Raw genomic sequence first — 14,323 nt, forward strand, 5'->3', positions numbered from 1 at the left:
GAAAGCAGCCAGCCACCTGCGTTCCCAGGGTGGCTCTCCACAGGTTGTCCCAAATCCCCCAGGCCCCGAGGAACTGAGCACTGAGACACCTTCAGGTCACTCACCAGGAAACAGGTGTCTGGGTTCCATGTTTGTGCAAATGGCATCCTAAGCACAACAGTCTAAGTCAGGAGACCTGATTCTTAAAATAACACTGAAATCATCACATCCAGATAAATGCAGCTCTGAGCTTCAAGCCATTGGAAGACACTGTCCCTACCGTTGCCCAAAACACTAGGGGAACGCCTCTTTTCGAATGTTCTTCAGAGTGAGCTCATTGGCACATATCACAGACACTAACCTTTGAATGCTGGTAAGGTTCCCGCAGCACAAAGCCACTCATTGGATTAGTTTGTTAATCGTTTGCTCTTTTGAAATTCAGAAATAGGGTAGAGAATGTTCACAAGCCAGGTGGCTGAGTACTGACATTCACCTGTTCCTCAACCTAGGTTTGGAGTCCGCCCTCTGCCCAAGCGCCAGATGGTTCTGAAGCTGAAGGAGATATTCCAGTACACGCACCAGACCCTGGGGTCGGACTCTGATGACGAGATCCAGGCCTCACAGCTGCCCCTGGATACACCTTCTGGCCGGACCCAAGCCCCTGAGACCTCACAGGCAGGAGGCCGTTCCCAGCCGGAGGCCACTGCCGGCCCTGCTCCCCAAAAGTCCAGGGGACCCAGTAAGACCAAGGGCCCTGGACATAGGAAGCAGCAAACCAGGGACAGCCCCCCAGCCCTGCGCTTGGCACCTGCCGAGGACACCCCTCGGAGCCCTGGTGGTGATGCCCAGCTCCTGGCCTCCCAGGAATCCGCAGCCTCCACAGATGGCAGCGATGGCTCCTTTGGCTCCCAGAGGTAACGGGGGAAGCAGGGGGTAGCAGCCCCAGGTCCTCTGGCTAGCGGGACCAACATTCGGAAATTCCAACTGCCTCCTGGTTTGAAAGTACAGGAAGCCCAAGCAGGTTTGAAGGGCACTTACCTCCTGCGCCTCATGAGCAGTAACCCCTAGTTCCTCACCCTTTAAGAAACTGGGGTGCTCCATTATATAGGAGCCTCAGCTGGCACACCTAACAGGGTAACCAGACTTTGCAGTGCTGCTGAGCTTCCTGCCACACTGGTGGCCCAACCGTGCCAGCTGCCAGCCCCTGCAGGGGACGCGGCACACACTCCTTCCCCGGGAGAACCCGCAGGGGACGCGGCACACACTCCTTCCCCGGGAGAATCTGCAGGGGACGCGGCACACACTTCTTCCCGGGGGGGGGCTCTGCAGGGGATGCGGCACACACTCCTTCCCGGGGAGAACCCGCAGGGGACGCGGCACACACTCCTTCCCCAGGAGAATCTGCAGGGGACGCGGCACACAATCCTTTCCAAGAAGGTTCCTGGTGCTGCGGGTGGGGTCTGGAGAGAGAGGGTTTCACCCCTCTGTTGTTCGGCTCTTCCAGCTCTTCTTCTGGTGAGTTTGGGGCTGCCTTCGAACCTGGAGGTGTGGACGAGGAGGAAGGGGAGATGGTGATGGCCTCACAGGCAGCAGCCCAGGCCGCAGACATGGAGGAGGCTGTGAGACGCTACATCCGCTCCAACCCTGCCCTCTACCGGAAGATCCTGCTGTACCAGCCCTGCGAGCTGGCCGAGCTGCAGGCAGAGCTCAGGCAGCACGGCGTGCGCGTGCCCACGGGCACACTGCTGGACTTCCTGGACGCCCAGGGCATCACCTTCACCACTGCTGCAGCCAGGAGGGAGAAGCTCCTGAGGCGGCGGCTACCCAGGGGCAAGAAGAAAGGGCAGCAGAAATGACAAGCCTGTCCCTGCCCTCTCCCCGCCATGCCTCCGTACCTTTGAGGGTCTGTGGCTCAGCAGCGGTGGCCCCCACCAGCCCTTTCCTTGGAACCCGCTGAACTGGGCTGCCCGGGCACTTGGGGGCTACAGGGCTCCCTCCTGGGACGGTGCTGAACGTGACTCTGGTACCCCACCAGGATCCACTCTGGGCTCTGTTCAGAGCTTGGTGGCCCTGGACTGAGGGCCCAGCCCCTCCCCTCTGTCGGTGCCCGTGGTTTGCTCCCATTTCACCCAGGATGGTGCCTCCCCTGTGTGTTCCAGGATGGGATGGGCGCTGTGCTGTGTGTCCAGGTCCCGAGACAGGCGTCCAGTCTGGCTGATGGCCCAGGCCTGCCTTCCTCCTTGGTGCTCAGGCCGTCATCCCTGCCACCAGCAGACCAGCCATCCTTCAGGCCCCATCCTCATCACCAGCAGCCTCCAAACAGGACCCCACACAGCTCGGAGTCCCCCAGAGAAAGCACATCCTTGGTTCTCCATCCCGCTGATGTGTAGAAGCTGCCCCCAGGCTCGGGACCCAGACTGATTCGAAAAAGAATGTTTGGTCCCTGCATCCTTGTGAATGTCCTTGTCTGTTTTAAATGCAGTGCAGTGAGTTTTATATGAGATGCAATAAAAAGGGCTTTGTAAACCTTCCAGCGGCTTCCCCGCAGGAGAATAGTGAGGGGAGCAGGCCTGAGGCCAGGCCTCAACCACCCCGGCCGCCACAGCTGCAGAAGGTCCTTCCTCCCCCGAGCTGCCTCAGGGATGTTGCCACAGCCCGTCTTGGGTCTTAGGTCGCCAAGGTGGGCTGCTTCGTCCTTCTCTCCTTCATCCGCACACCTATCCATCTGTTGGTCCTCACCGGGCTGAGCTCCACCCCTCGCGGTTCGGTGTGGCCCCTAGCGGGGCCTTACAGACACTGTCGTGGGCCCTAGCCAGGCCCACCGAGTCGGAATCTGCATTTGAACAAGACCCAGGCCCTGCACGCAGGGACGGGCAGTGCCGGGGTTGCCTCGAGGGGGCGCGCGAGCGGGGCGGGCAGGAGGGATTTCTTGAAAGTGTATAGTGACCAGGTGGGGGTGCGATGCCAGGGCAGACACCTGGGCAGGGTGGGGGAAGCTCAAGATCACACAATAAGCAGTGCAAGCAGAGCTTGTTAAAGTGAAGCCAACTTGTGGCATATTTTTAAGGATTATCGCACATTTCATACGTGATTCCCCGCCGCAGCGTAGATGGAAGCAGGACGCGTCAGGGAGGCGGAAGGGAACTCGGTCCACGTCTGGCCTCGCAGGCTTGGCCAGGCCCCATGGGCTAGGGGCTTCCTGTGGCCTCAGGGCATCAAGACCTGGAGGCTGCGGTGCCTGGAGGTGAAGATTTAATGGCCAAAAAGCCACAGGCTGAGCTCAGAGCCCCGGGAGGGGGGAGGGGGGAGGGGGAGCAGGTCCTGCCAAGGGAGACCCCCTCACCCCGGCTTGGGGGTGTGGCCCGCTTGCTCCCTAGAGGCTGGAGCACCATGTCCTGCCGCCTGTCCCGGGGCCTGGGGCGCAGCATTTCCTTTTCCTAAAACTGGCAACGCAGTTGCTGCTTCCAGAGGGAAAGGGGTAAAAAAGGAGCCATGGCGGTAGAGGAACAGGTGCGGAGGGCTGGTCGCCTCCAGGAACAAACTGGCCTCCACAGCAGGAGGCTTGGTTGGCTGGTTGGAAAGGAGAAGCGGGGTTCAGAGCTTCCTCCTCTCAGCCAGCAGGGGCTCTCCTGAGCCAGGGTCAGGGGGACACGGTGGGGGCTCCAGGAGCGCCAGGGGGAGCTAGCTCAGGAGCCGTGCAGCCCTGCAGCAGCAGAACATCCGCGGTTACAAACCTGGAAAGAAGCGCCGACTGCCTGCGGCGTGGCCGGGTCCCGCACCCCAGGCCTGTGGATGAGAGCCCTGCCAGCCCGGCCGGGCAGCAGGGGCAGCGGGCAGGAGCTTCAGTTAGCAAGGGCTGAGCCCGCAGCCGCCGGGTACGCAGAAAGACCCCCGCCCAGCCCCTAGCCCCCCCACACCCCAGCCCACCCCACATCTCAATCCACCCCAGGGGAGCCAGGGAGAGAGGTCTAAAGGGCAGACAGAGGCCATGGGCCAGGCACCTTCTGAGCCTCGGGCCTTTCTGCATGACAGGGCCAGGTGTGAGGTGGGGGTAGGGGCAAGGGGTAGGGGCTCCCCTAGAATGCCCCGCAGGAGGCAGTTTCTCCTGGTGCTGAGGAGCCATCCCGGGAGCTGAACTGCGGGGGGCTGAACCAGCTCTCCAGCCACCTGCGTGTCACAGCACCTCGCAGCCTGCGGTTTCCAACATCCTGTGGGTGGCCATGTCTTGGCCTCCTCTGCCTGCCCCGGCAGCTGGGGCCGGGCCTCCAGGCTGCACTCTGCCAGCTGGGAGCCCTGGGGGCGGCCCCTGCCCCCTCCCAGCACCTGGAAGCTCCCTGGGGGCTCAAAGCGCTGAGGCCAGGGAGGGCCTCCCAGGGGACATTCCCGCCCCTCGCCGCACGCAGACCTCCCACAAGCTGCCGCCCTTCTCCCCCTCTACAGCCTTCACTGGCTCCCCAGAACAACTGAAGTGACTTCAGATCCACAGCCTCCATCACTTGACCCCCACCTGTGATCCCCATTCCTCATGGACCCCAGACCCTTAAGATGCCCGTACTTCTGCTCCATCGTAACTTTTCTTGTGTTTTTCACCCCAGGTCAGGGGCCTCCCCCTCACCCCTTCTCCATCTGTGCAGACCACCTGCTGCTGTGCCCTCTCAGGGCACCTTGGGGGCCCCTTCGCTCACAGGAAGACTGTGGGGTCCAGCCAGGTCAGAAGACACCTGCGGGGTGACGCAGGGGTGAGGAGGGGGAGGCGGAGGGTCATGCCTCAGGTCCACCAGGCCGTTCACCAAGTCCTCCGCTTCCCTGAAGCCCGCTGGCTCCCCAAGCACCCACCTGGAAGCAAAGCCCCGGGTGGGCGGCTGTGAGGCCACAGCAGCAGGACCCCTGGCAGCACCCCCCGCCTGGCAGGGGTGGCGACAAAACCCCAGCGCAGGGCCCAAGGCTGCCCCAGCTCATTGATTTGTCTGCTGGTTTTTGAAATCAGACAGGAAGGAAGGTTGAGGTGGAGACACAGGAAGAGGTGAAGAGCCAAGCGCCGGGGGCTGCTGGGGGGCCTGGTGGGAACCGACGGGCTGCTACGTCCTCTTTGGCCTGGCCCAGCCAACCTGGCGAGTGACGTCCCAGCCCTCTGGAACCCTCTTGAATCTTCTGGAACCCTCTGGTCTGGGCTGCACTCTGACTCGGGACTACCCTGCCCTGAGACACCTGAGGCTCCCCACCTCCCCACTGCCTACCACCCCCCAGCCACTGGAGTGCAGGGATGGAGGCCCCCTGGCCCCCCAGGCCTGGCAGCCCTGGAGCAGTTCCGAGGCCCAGGAGGTAAGTTGACTCCAGGCGGCCACAGTGCAGGGGGCAGGGAGGAGGCTCGGCTGGCAGGAGCACCTAGGACTTCTCCTGCCTGAGCTGGGCTGGAGAGGGGCTGGGAGTAGGGCTAGCTCCTGGGGGGGCACAAACCATCTAATGTCCAGAGGCAGCCCCAGGGACAGGCCCCCAGGTACCATTGACAAGGTGGGGGCTGAGGCGAGGCTGAGCTCTCCCGACTCACTCACTCTTCCTGGCTGGGGGACCCGAGCAGGTGACTCAGCTCCCTGGCCTGGACGCCCGCCTGTAAGACGGAAGAGATAAAGCCAGGACCTGCTGCGCCCATCTTGGGTGGGGGTCTCACCCAGTCACACCATGAGGGAGGCCCTGCGGGTGAGGACCGTCCTCCTGAGAGTGAGGGCAACCACAGGCGGCCTTTTAGAAGGAGGCACCGCTGAGCAGGGCCGTGTGGGTGCAGCCGTGGGGCCTCACCCTGGAGCCCTCTCAGGGGTCTGGGTGGGGCTCAGGGCTGGGATCCCAGGTCTCCCAGCACCCCAGAGCCCAGAGGCTGACTGGTGGCCAGCACCCGCCCTCTGTGGTCAGCTGCTGGGGGTTGCTGTCCTCAGCCCCAGGAGCACTGGGCTCCCCAGGGCTGGGATACCAGGGGTCAGTGCAGTCAAGAAGGGGGCAGGGGCTCATGGTCTCCCCTGCTCAGCTGGCCACACGCCCAGGGACTGAGGACTGAATTCTCAGGCCTCAGGCAGGAAAGGAGTCCGGGAGTCAGGCCGAGGATCACATCCAAGTAACCACAGCCAAAGACTCCAGCAGCCCAGGCCGGCTGTTGGGACAGCAGGCCCCACATGCCGTCACCAAGCAATGATTAATGATGCCGAGTTCTTTTCATGTGCTTGCTGGCAATTTGTATATTTTCTTTGGAGAAGTGTCTGTTCAAGTCCTCTGCCCATTTTTCAATTGGTTTGATTTTGTTGTTGCGTTGTAAGAGCTCTTTATATATTCTGGATAATAGGCCCTTATCAGATAAATGATTGGCAAATATTTCTTTCCATTCCTTAGGTGATCTTTTCACTTTGATGATTATGTCATTTGATGCATAAAAGTTTTAATTTTGTTGAAATCCAGTGTATCTATTTTATTGTGCATTGCTCATGCTTTTGGTGTCAGGACTGAGAACTCGTTAGCAAATCCAAGGTTGTGAATATTTACTTCTATGTTTTCTTCTAAGAGTTTTATAGTCTTAGCTTTTACATGCAGGTCTTTGGTCCATTTTGAGTTAATATTTTTATACGGTGTGGGGTAGGAATCCAGCTTCATTATTGCAGATCATTTTTGATTTTGGTCTTGTATCTAGAAACCTTGCTAAATTCATTAGTTATAATGTTTACTTGTAGATTCTTTTGGATCTTCTGGGTATATAATCATGTCACTGTGAATAGTGAAAGTTTCCTTTCTTCTATTCCAATCCTGATACCTTTTATCTCCTATATTTGCCCTATCGACCCGGCACAAACTGTCAGTCAGAAGGGGTTAATCCCTGGGGAATGAAAACAGGATATATACTTTACTTACTTTCATATTATTTAAATGTTTTAATGAGCATATATTACATTTGTAATTTTGCAAGCAACCTATCCAAATAGAGGGGAAAAAAAAGTAAAACAAGTTTGGTTGCAAATTTAAGGGCCTGAAATTCATAAAATAAGGAAAAAAGTCCTAATGCAACTATCATATATTTCCAGCTTTTTCTATAACTAAAATGGTATTATAGTATAATTCTCTCTGTGCCTAGTTCTTTTCCCACGTAGAAGTTCATTGCAGATCCTGTAACAATTCCACAATTCTGAAATTCTAGAAAAGGCAAAACTAATCTATAGTGATAAAGAGGAGAGCAACCAATGACCCTGGGACAAGGAGTGGAGGTGAAGAGCTCACTGCAAAGGAGCACGAGGGAGTATTTTTTGGAGGAGAAAATGTTCAAGTTCTTGATCGTGGTAGTTGTTTCACAGGTGTATGTAAGTGTAAAATTCACATAACTGTACACTTGAAATTGGTGCATATTACTGTACGTAAATTATATTTCAAAAAAGGGAACTACAACAGCTATGGTGTAAAGAGACAAAAAAGACACTGGACATTTTCAGATTTGACATATAGCTCTGCCTTATCATCTGTAATGGGCACAGAGTATTCCACCGCACAAATGGACCATTATTTATTTTAACCAACTCTCTCAGACAGAAATTTAGTCTTTTCCCTTCCATTTCTTGCTGTGATAAACAGGTTTCTGTGCTCATCCTGGTAGCCACATCTTTGCGCACTCTTCCAACTATTTCTGTTAAGATAAATTCCCAGAAACAGAATTTCTAGGTAGATAAGCAATTTAATAGCAACAGAGGACAGCAAATTATGATCCAGAATCACTGTACCCATTTACACTCCTATTAGCTGTATTAAGATTCCAACATCTGCCACGTTCTCACTAATACAGCCTATTATGTCTTTATAATCTTTGCCAATTACATGAAAAATGATAGCTCACTATCTTATTTTGTTTTCTCTTGATCATTAGTGATAATCAGTATTTATTTTCTTCTATGAATTATCTCTTTTTTTATAATTCTATTTGGGTCTTCTTTCTTACTGATTTATAAAAGTTCTTTATATATTACGGATATTGATGCTCTTTCCTGTATGTTGTAAATGTCAACTCCCAGCTTGTGGCTTTTCTTTCAACTTTATTTATGGTTCCCTTCATTATTCAGTGTTTTGGTTTGTTAAATGCTGCTGGAATGCAATGTTCCAGAAATGGAACGGCTTTTAAAATGGGAATTTATAAAGTTACAAGTTTACAGTTCTAAGGCCATAAAAATGTCCAAACTAAGGTATCCAGAGAAAGATACCTTGGAACAAGAAAGGCCAATGTCTGTCACATGGGAAAGCACATGGCTGGCATCTGCTGGTCCTTGTTCCCAGTTCCACTGCTTCCAGCTTCTGATGCCAGTGGTTTCCGCCCTGGGACACAACCCTGGGTTCTGGCTGGCTTAGCCTCGCATGGGAAGGCACGTGGCGACGTCTGTTGTTCCCTGCATCTCCAAACATCCGCGCATAAGCATCTGCTGTCTTTGTGGGACCCCCAAGCATCTCCACATGTCCGCGTCTGTTGGCTTTTCTAGCAACTGTTTGTCCAAAATGTTTCCCCTTTTAAAGGATTCCAGTAAATTAATCAAGACCCACCCTGAATGGAGAGTCGCATCTCCATCCAATCAAAAGGCTATACCACAATTAGATGTGTCACATCTCCACGGAAACAATCCAATCAAAGGGTTCCACCCTACAGTATTAAATCAAGATTAGAAGAACAATGCTTTTCTAGGATATAGAACAATTTCAAATTGGCACATTCAGCAATATTAAATTTATATGAAGTCAGATCTGTTAGTCTTTCCCTTTGTGATTTCTGGGTTTCATATCTTGCTTTAAAAAGGCCTTCCTTACACAAAGATTTAAAACTATTCTCTCATATTTTCTTGTGTTTTTATGGGATTGTATGTATAATTATAACTCTCTAATCCATCTGAAATTAAACTTTACATCCAATATGAAATAAAGCTCAAAACTGTGTCTTCATAGGCTGGCCAATGGCCCCACCACTTCCACTGATTTGAAATGCTTTTTTTCTCTTACCAAACTCCTTTCTGAATATGTTTGTTTCTGGACTCTATGCTCTGATCTACTGAGTTATGGACCTATTTCTGCACTAGCCACTCTGTTTTAGCATAATATAAATGGAAGGTTACTTTCTGGTTCAATATTAGGAAATCAATCAACGAAGCTCATAGATACAGGAACTGAGAGCCGTCAATCATGTCACTCCCTCCAGCGCCTTCTCGCCACACTTAGAACAAATCCAAGCTCCTCTACAGGAAAAAAGCATTAAAAAGCACTCCTTGGCCCAGTCTCCACCCGTCTGCTGCCTCGTCCTCCAGCCCCCCAGCCCTTGCTCGGCCCCTGTGCTCCAGCTCCTCCAGCTTCATTCTGTTCCCCCAGCACGTGGGGCCTTGGCACTGGGCATTTCCTCTGTAAGACCAACTCCTTCTCATACTTCCCATCTGCTCAGATGCGGCTTCCTCTAGAGACTCCCCTGGACTTGGCCCCTGTTCTAGTTTGCTAGCTGCCAGAATGTAACATACCAGAAATGGAATGGCTTCTAAAAAGGGGAATTTAATAACTTGCTAGTGTATAGTTCTAAGGCCAAGAAAATGTCCCAGTTAAAGCAAGTCTATAGAAATGTCCAATCTAAGGCATCCAGGGAAAGATACCTTGGTTCAAGAAGGCCGATGAAGTTCAGGGTTTTTCTCTCTCTCAAGTGAGAAGGCACATGGTGAACACACTGAGGGTTTCTCTCTCATCTGGAAAGGCACATGGCGAACACGGTATCATCTGCCAGCCTTCTCTCCTGGCTTCCTGTTTCATGAAGCTCCCCAGGAGGCGTTTTCCTTCTTCATCTCCAAAGGTCGCTGGTTGGTGGACTCTGCTTCATGGCACTACAGCATTCTCTGCTCTATCCACATTTCTTTCATTCTCCAAAATGTTTCCTCTTTTATAGGACTCCAGAAACTTATAAAGACGCACCCAAATGGGTGGAGACATGCCGTCACCTAATTCAGCTTAACAACCATTCATGATTAAATCACATCTCCAGGGAGATGATCTGATTACAGTTTCAAACATACAGTATTGCATAGGGATTATTCTGCCTTTATGAAAAGGGATTTAGATTAAAACATGGCTTTTCTAGGGGACATACATCCTTTCAAACCAGCACAGCGCCTCACCTCCACGCCACACTCATTCCCAGCACTCATCATCCTCGGACACCGCCTGACTGACTTCTTCGTTTTCTCCTCTATGTCATGAACCCCTCCTCCTAACACCCTCACGGGTGAGGGGACTCGTCCACGGCAGTCACCTTCAAATCCCCAGTGCTGAGAACAGGCCCTCGATAAACACTTGCCAGTCACCAGAATGAATGGAAATAGATCGTACAATTATATCAATAGATGCCAAAGAGCCATTTGCTCACTTAACACACATTCCTAACCTTCAAAACACGTGAGGACGTGCCACGACAGGCAGCAGCCTCAGAGCGGGAGCCCTGGTGGCGCCGTGGCCTTGGCTCTGTCCCAGCTGTGTGTCCTTAGGCAGGTCATTTAACCTCAGTCTTGGTCTATAAAATGGGAGAAATACTTGCCAGGACAGTTGTTTGGGGAAGTGAACGAGACGATGTCGATACAGCACTTAGCAAAATGCCTGGAGCACAGCACGCATTCTAAAAGTGCCATATATTCTTAGAACAGTGACAAGATACGAGGCCCCAGGGAAATGTCCCCGTGGGAGAGGGACACTAATGAGAAATCCATCACAGCCCTCGTGCCTAGCAGTGTGGGTTCCAGGCCAGGGCTGACGTGGCGCCCATGATGGTCTGGGGAGGAGATCGGCCTGGCCAACGCAGCAAAACTGTACAAAATAAAAGACAAGGTTATTCTTATTTAAGTAATACAAAACCACCAGGAGAACGAACTGGAAAATGATTAGAACTAATATGAGGACTTGATAAACTGAGACAGAAGATCAATCCTCAAAAATGAACAGGTTTTGTTTTATACCAACAATATTCATAATACCAACAAAAACCACGAAAATACTCAGAGACGAATAAGACACAGGCCAGGTTTAAAGGAAACTATAAAGCATTACAATGGACCTCGAAGATGATGCCCACGGACACCCCGTGACCGCAGGCATGGAATGCCATGCCGGCCGCAAGTTCATCTGGTTTTGACCTTCAGAGGAATAAATGGGTGAGAACGGGAATTTGAAGTATTAAGGGAGCGGCTTGCACCTCTCCTGAGCTGGCTGGGTTCCCCACACCCTGAACTCATGGGATTGGTTACTTCTTTAGCTACCGTGAGCCAAACAGCTGGAAGATTCTGCTTTACCAGCTGCTGGGCCCCTTTTAGCATTTTCCATGTAAAAATCTTGTAACATCGAGGAGGCGGGTGGGGGGGCTTGCTGAATGCTGGGGGCTGGAGACAGTGACTCCCAAGCAAATGTGCCTCCAGGATCAGGGAAGCGCGGGGCTGGGGCGGGAGGTGGGGGGGGGGTGCAGAGTGCAGGGCCGGGGTCGGGGAGCCAAAGCAGGGGGCTGGGGCACAGGTCTGAGCTGCTCCCGGGGCTGTGGCTGAGTCTGGCAAGAATTTAACAACTCAACCAACACGTGTTGCCTTCGCTCTGGTTGTGCAAAAGTGCCCACCACCCATGGTGGCCTAGCCCTGCCAGCTGTATGGGTTGGGAGTGGACTTGACCTCGTGGAACACCAGTTTATCCTCTGCAAGCAGAGGTTTCTACCCTACCCCTGACCCCTTCCCCAGCCACGATCTCTCTAGCCCTGGGCCCCTCCAGAGCCCAGACTCCTTCTCTTCTCATCAACCCTCTGCCCCTAGATGGTCAAAGGGCATACCTGCCTGGCTAGGGATTAAGGAGGGTGTCTGGCCCCAGGGCTACCCCTTCACCCCCACTTCCAGCAGCTGGCCCACTCAGGTTTTCCTCTCTCTCCACCAGGTTGCCTGCTCTGCCTCCCAGCTGAGCAGCTCAGGAAAGTGGGTGACAGCCCAGCTGCCTGCGGGCTCACTGTGCTGCCTGGGGCAGGCCCTGAACCTCTCTGTTCCAGTGTGTCAAGTGGCTGTGGCCTGAGCACCACAGACACAGAGAACCACCTGGGGAAAGGGGGGAGGGGGGACATGGGGGGTGGACCATCACCCCAAAATGGGAGAAGGACCTTCTGAGGCTGGCCAGGCTCAGGGCTGCTGGGGACAATGGTATGGCTGTCCAAGTACCCCAGGACCAAGTCACCTAAGGAAGACCCAGTGCCACTGTCCCTCCCGCCCTAGCTCTGCTCTCCTCACTCCTGGTGTGCCCCCCCTCTTAAGTTTGGGCTTGGGGGACCTGACCTAGAGAGGGTGGCTGAGCTTTCACACGTTGTAAAATGGAGAGACTGAGTCCAGCCTGCAAGGCTGTCAGGACAGGGCAGGGAAACAAATCAATGAGAGTGCCCACCTCCCCAGTGCCCACCCAGGTCCCATCGCCCCTGCCCCCTCCCTTCTCTCTGCCTGGGCACCTGGGAGCAGGTGGCTGCAGGCCCGGCTTCCTGACACTCACAGATCAGGCACATCACCGGTCACTCCGCCTGTCCCCATCCCCCCCACCACACCTGACCTTCAGTCATGGCTAGTGTGGCCAACAGTGGGGTGTCTCCTGACCTCACAGACTTGCAGTCCATCATTAAAATCTGACCACCAACCAGCAGCCCCTGACCCAGAACCTGGGGGCTGAGGAAAGGCTTCCCTTTGGAGGCCCCCTGAGCTGAGATCTGAAGGGCTGGGTGGAATTAGCAGGACAGGCAGTGAAGGGAACAAATACGCCCAGCCAGGGAACAGAGCATGCAAAGGGTGGCTCGCTAGAGGCAGGCAGGGGCAGAGGGTGCAGGGCTGGGGCAGCTAGGGGGGACAAAGTCTGGGCCAGATGCAGGGGTCCTTGCCAAGGCCTTCGGGAGGTGTGTGGAGTTGGGGGGGTATCACACCAGAAGATTTTAAGCAAGGGGGTCACATGTTTAACATGGGGTATTAGAAGACCAGGGGTAGTCAAAGGGTTGTCACTTCACCCAGATATTCCACTCCTGGGTAAACAACCCGGGAATCGCAAACAGGGACTGTGAGATTGCCCGCCGATGTTTATGGCGACACTATTCATACAGCCAAAAGATGGAAGCAGCCCGAGTGTCCGGTCACAGATGAGTGGGTACACAAGGTGTACCCTATCCACATACTAGCATAGAATCAGCCATGGAAAGGAATGAAGCTCTGAGACACGTTTCCAGGTGGATAAACCTTGAAAACATTATGCTAAGTGAAAGAAGACAGATGCAAAAGGACAGCTAATGTATGATTCCGCTTATATGAAATCCAGACTAGGCGAATTCACAGAGACAGAAAGGAGGTCAGGGGTTACCAGCGGAGGGAAGGGAGAAAGGGGAGTTTCTGCTTAGTGGGTGCAGAGTTTCTGTCTGGGGTGACGAAAACAGTTGGTAGCAGTTGGAGGGGATCACACAATGTTGTGCGTGTGATTAATGCCACTGAATCGTGCACTTAAAAACAGGCCAAGTGTTAAATAAAATATGTTTATCCTCCTTTCAAAAAAACGGGCCAGGAGAGAGTGAGGAGCCCCAGCGGCCTGGGACTGAGGAAATCCCACCTGGCCAGAGCGGTCCCAGGGTGGCAAAGAGTGGAGGGGGGACAGGTCACAGGGACCCAAAAGGCGGGTTCCAAGGAGGAGAGGTTACCTCATCCACCTGTGGCTGAGAGGCCAGGAAAGTTGTGGGCCAAGGGCGCCTGGGCCTGACCATGGGAGGACATCAGAGAAGTGGGGAGCAAGAGGCCATGAGGGGGAGCAGACTTCAAGCAGCAGCTGACAGAGGTGATGGGAGGTGGAGCTGATAGAAGTAAATGTGACAGATGATGGAGGTGATGGGAAGTGGAGATGGGAAGTGACAGAAGGTGACAGAAGGTGATGGGAGGTGACAGGAGGTAAAGGGAGATGGAAGTGATAGGAGATGATGGGAGGTGACTGGAGGTGATGGGAGGTGATGGGAGGTGATGGGAGGTGATGGGAGGTGACGGGAGGTGACGGGAGATGGAAGTGATAGGAGGTAATGGAAGTGATTGGAGGTGGAGGTGACAGGAGATGACGGAGGTGATGGAAGTGGTAGGAGGTGGAGATGATGGGAGGTGGTGGAGGGTGACAGAAGTAACAGGTGACGGGAGGTGAAGGGAGGTGGAGGTGACAGGAGGTGATAGAAGGTGACAGAGGCTTCTGGGCCTTGCTGAAGGGATATGGAATGAAGGAGAAATGTGTTCTGTTTTATGGTTTTGGAAGGGAAGGAACTTTGTTCTGCAACCATCTCCAT

The 14,323-nt window shown here is 53.7% G+C and overlaps 2 protein-coding genes across 9 annotated transcripts in view; both read left to right on the plus strand.

Moving 5' to 3' along the window:
• The window catches only part of SLX4 (SLX4 structure-specific endonuclease subunit), a 29,097-nt gene extending 26,588 nt beyond the window's left edge, over nt 1-2,509 (plus strand). For 6 of the 7 annotated variants that reach the window (XM_077141983.1, XM_077141979.1, XM_077141984.1 and 3 more), the window contains exons 14-15: nt 489-893; nt 1,484-2,509. In XM_077141983.1, coding sequence (XP_076998098.1) covers nt 489-893; nt 1,484-1,835 — 757 coding nt within the window. In that variant the 3' untranslated portion in view covers nt 1,836-2,509. Of the gene's footprint in view, nt 1-488; nt 1,001-1,483 lie in introns of all 7 variants that reach the window. The other variant, XR_013168119.1, reaches the window with a different exon arrangement.
• A 1,922-nt stretch (nt 2,510-4,431) lies between these two features.
• Nucleotides 4,432-14,323, plus strand: part of NLRC3 (NLR family CARD domain containing 3) — a 30,955-nt gene continuing 21,063 nt past the window's right edge. For both annotated transcript variants that reach the window (XM_077141985.1, XM_077141986.1), the window contains exons 1-2: nt 4,432-4,688; nt 4,967-5,301. The gene's annotated coding sequence lies outside the window, so the exon portion shown is untranslated. The remainder of the gene's footprint in view (nt 4,689-4,966; nt 5,302-14,323) is intronic.

This window comes from Tamandua tetradactyla, chromosome 23 (assembly GCF_023851605.1).
Source record: "Tamandua tetradactyla isolate mTamTet1 chromosome 23, mTamTet1.pri, whole genome shotgun sequence".
Taxonomy (NCBI): domain Eukaryota; kingdom Metazoa; phylum Chordata; class Mammalia; order Pilosa; family Myrmecophagidae; genus Tamandua; species Tamandua tetradactyla.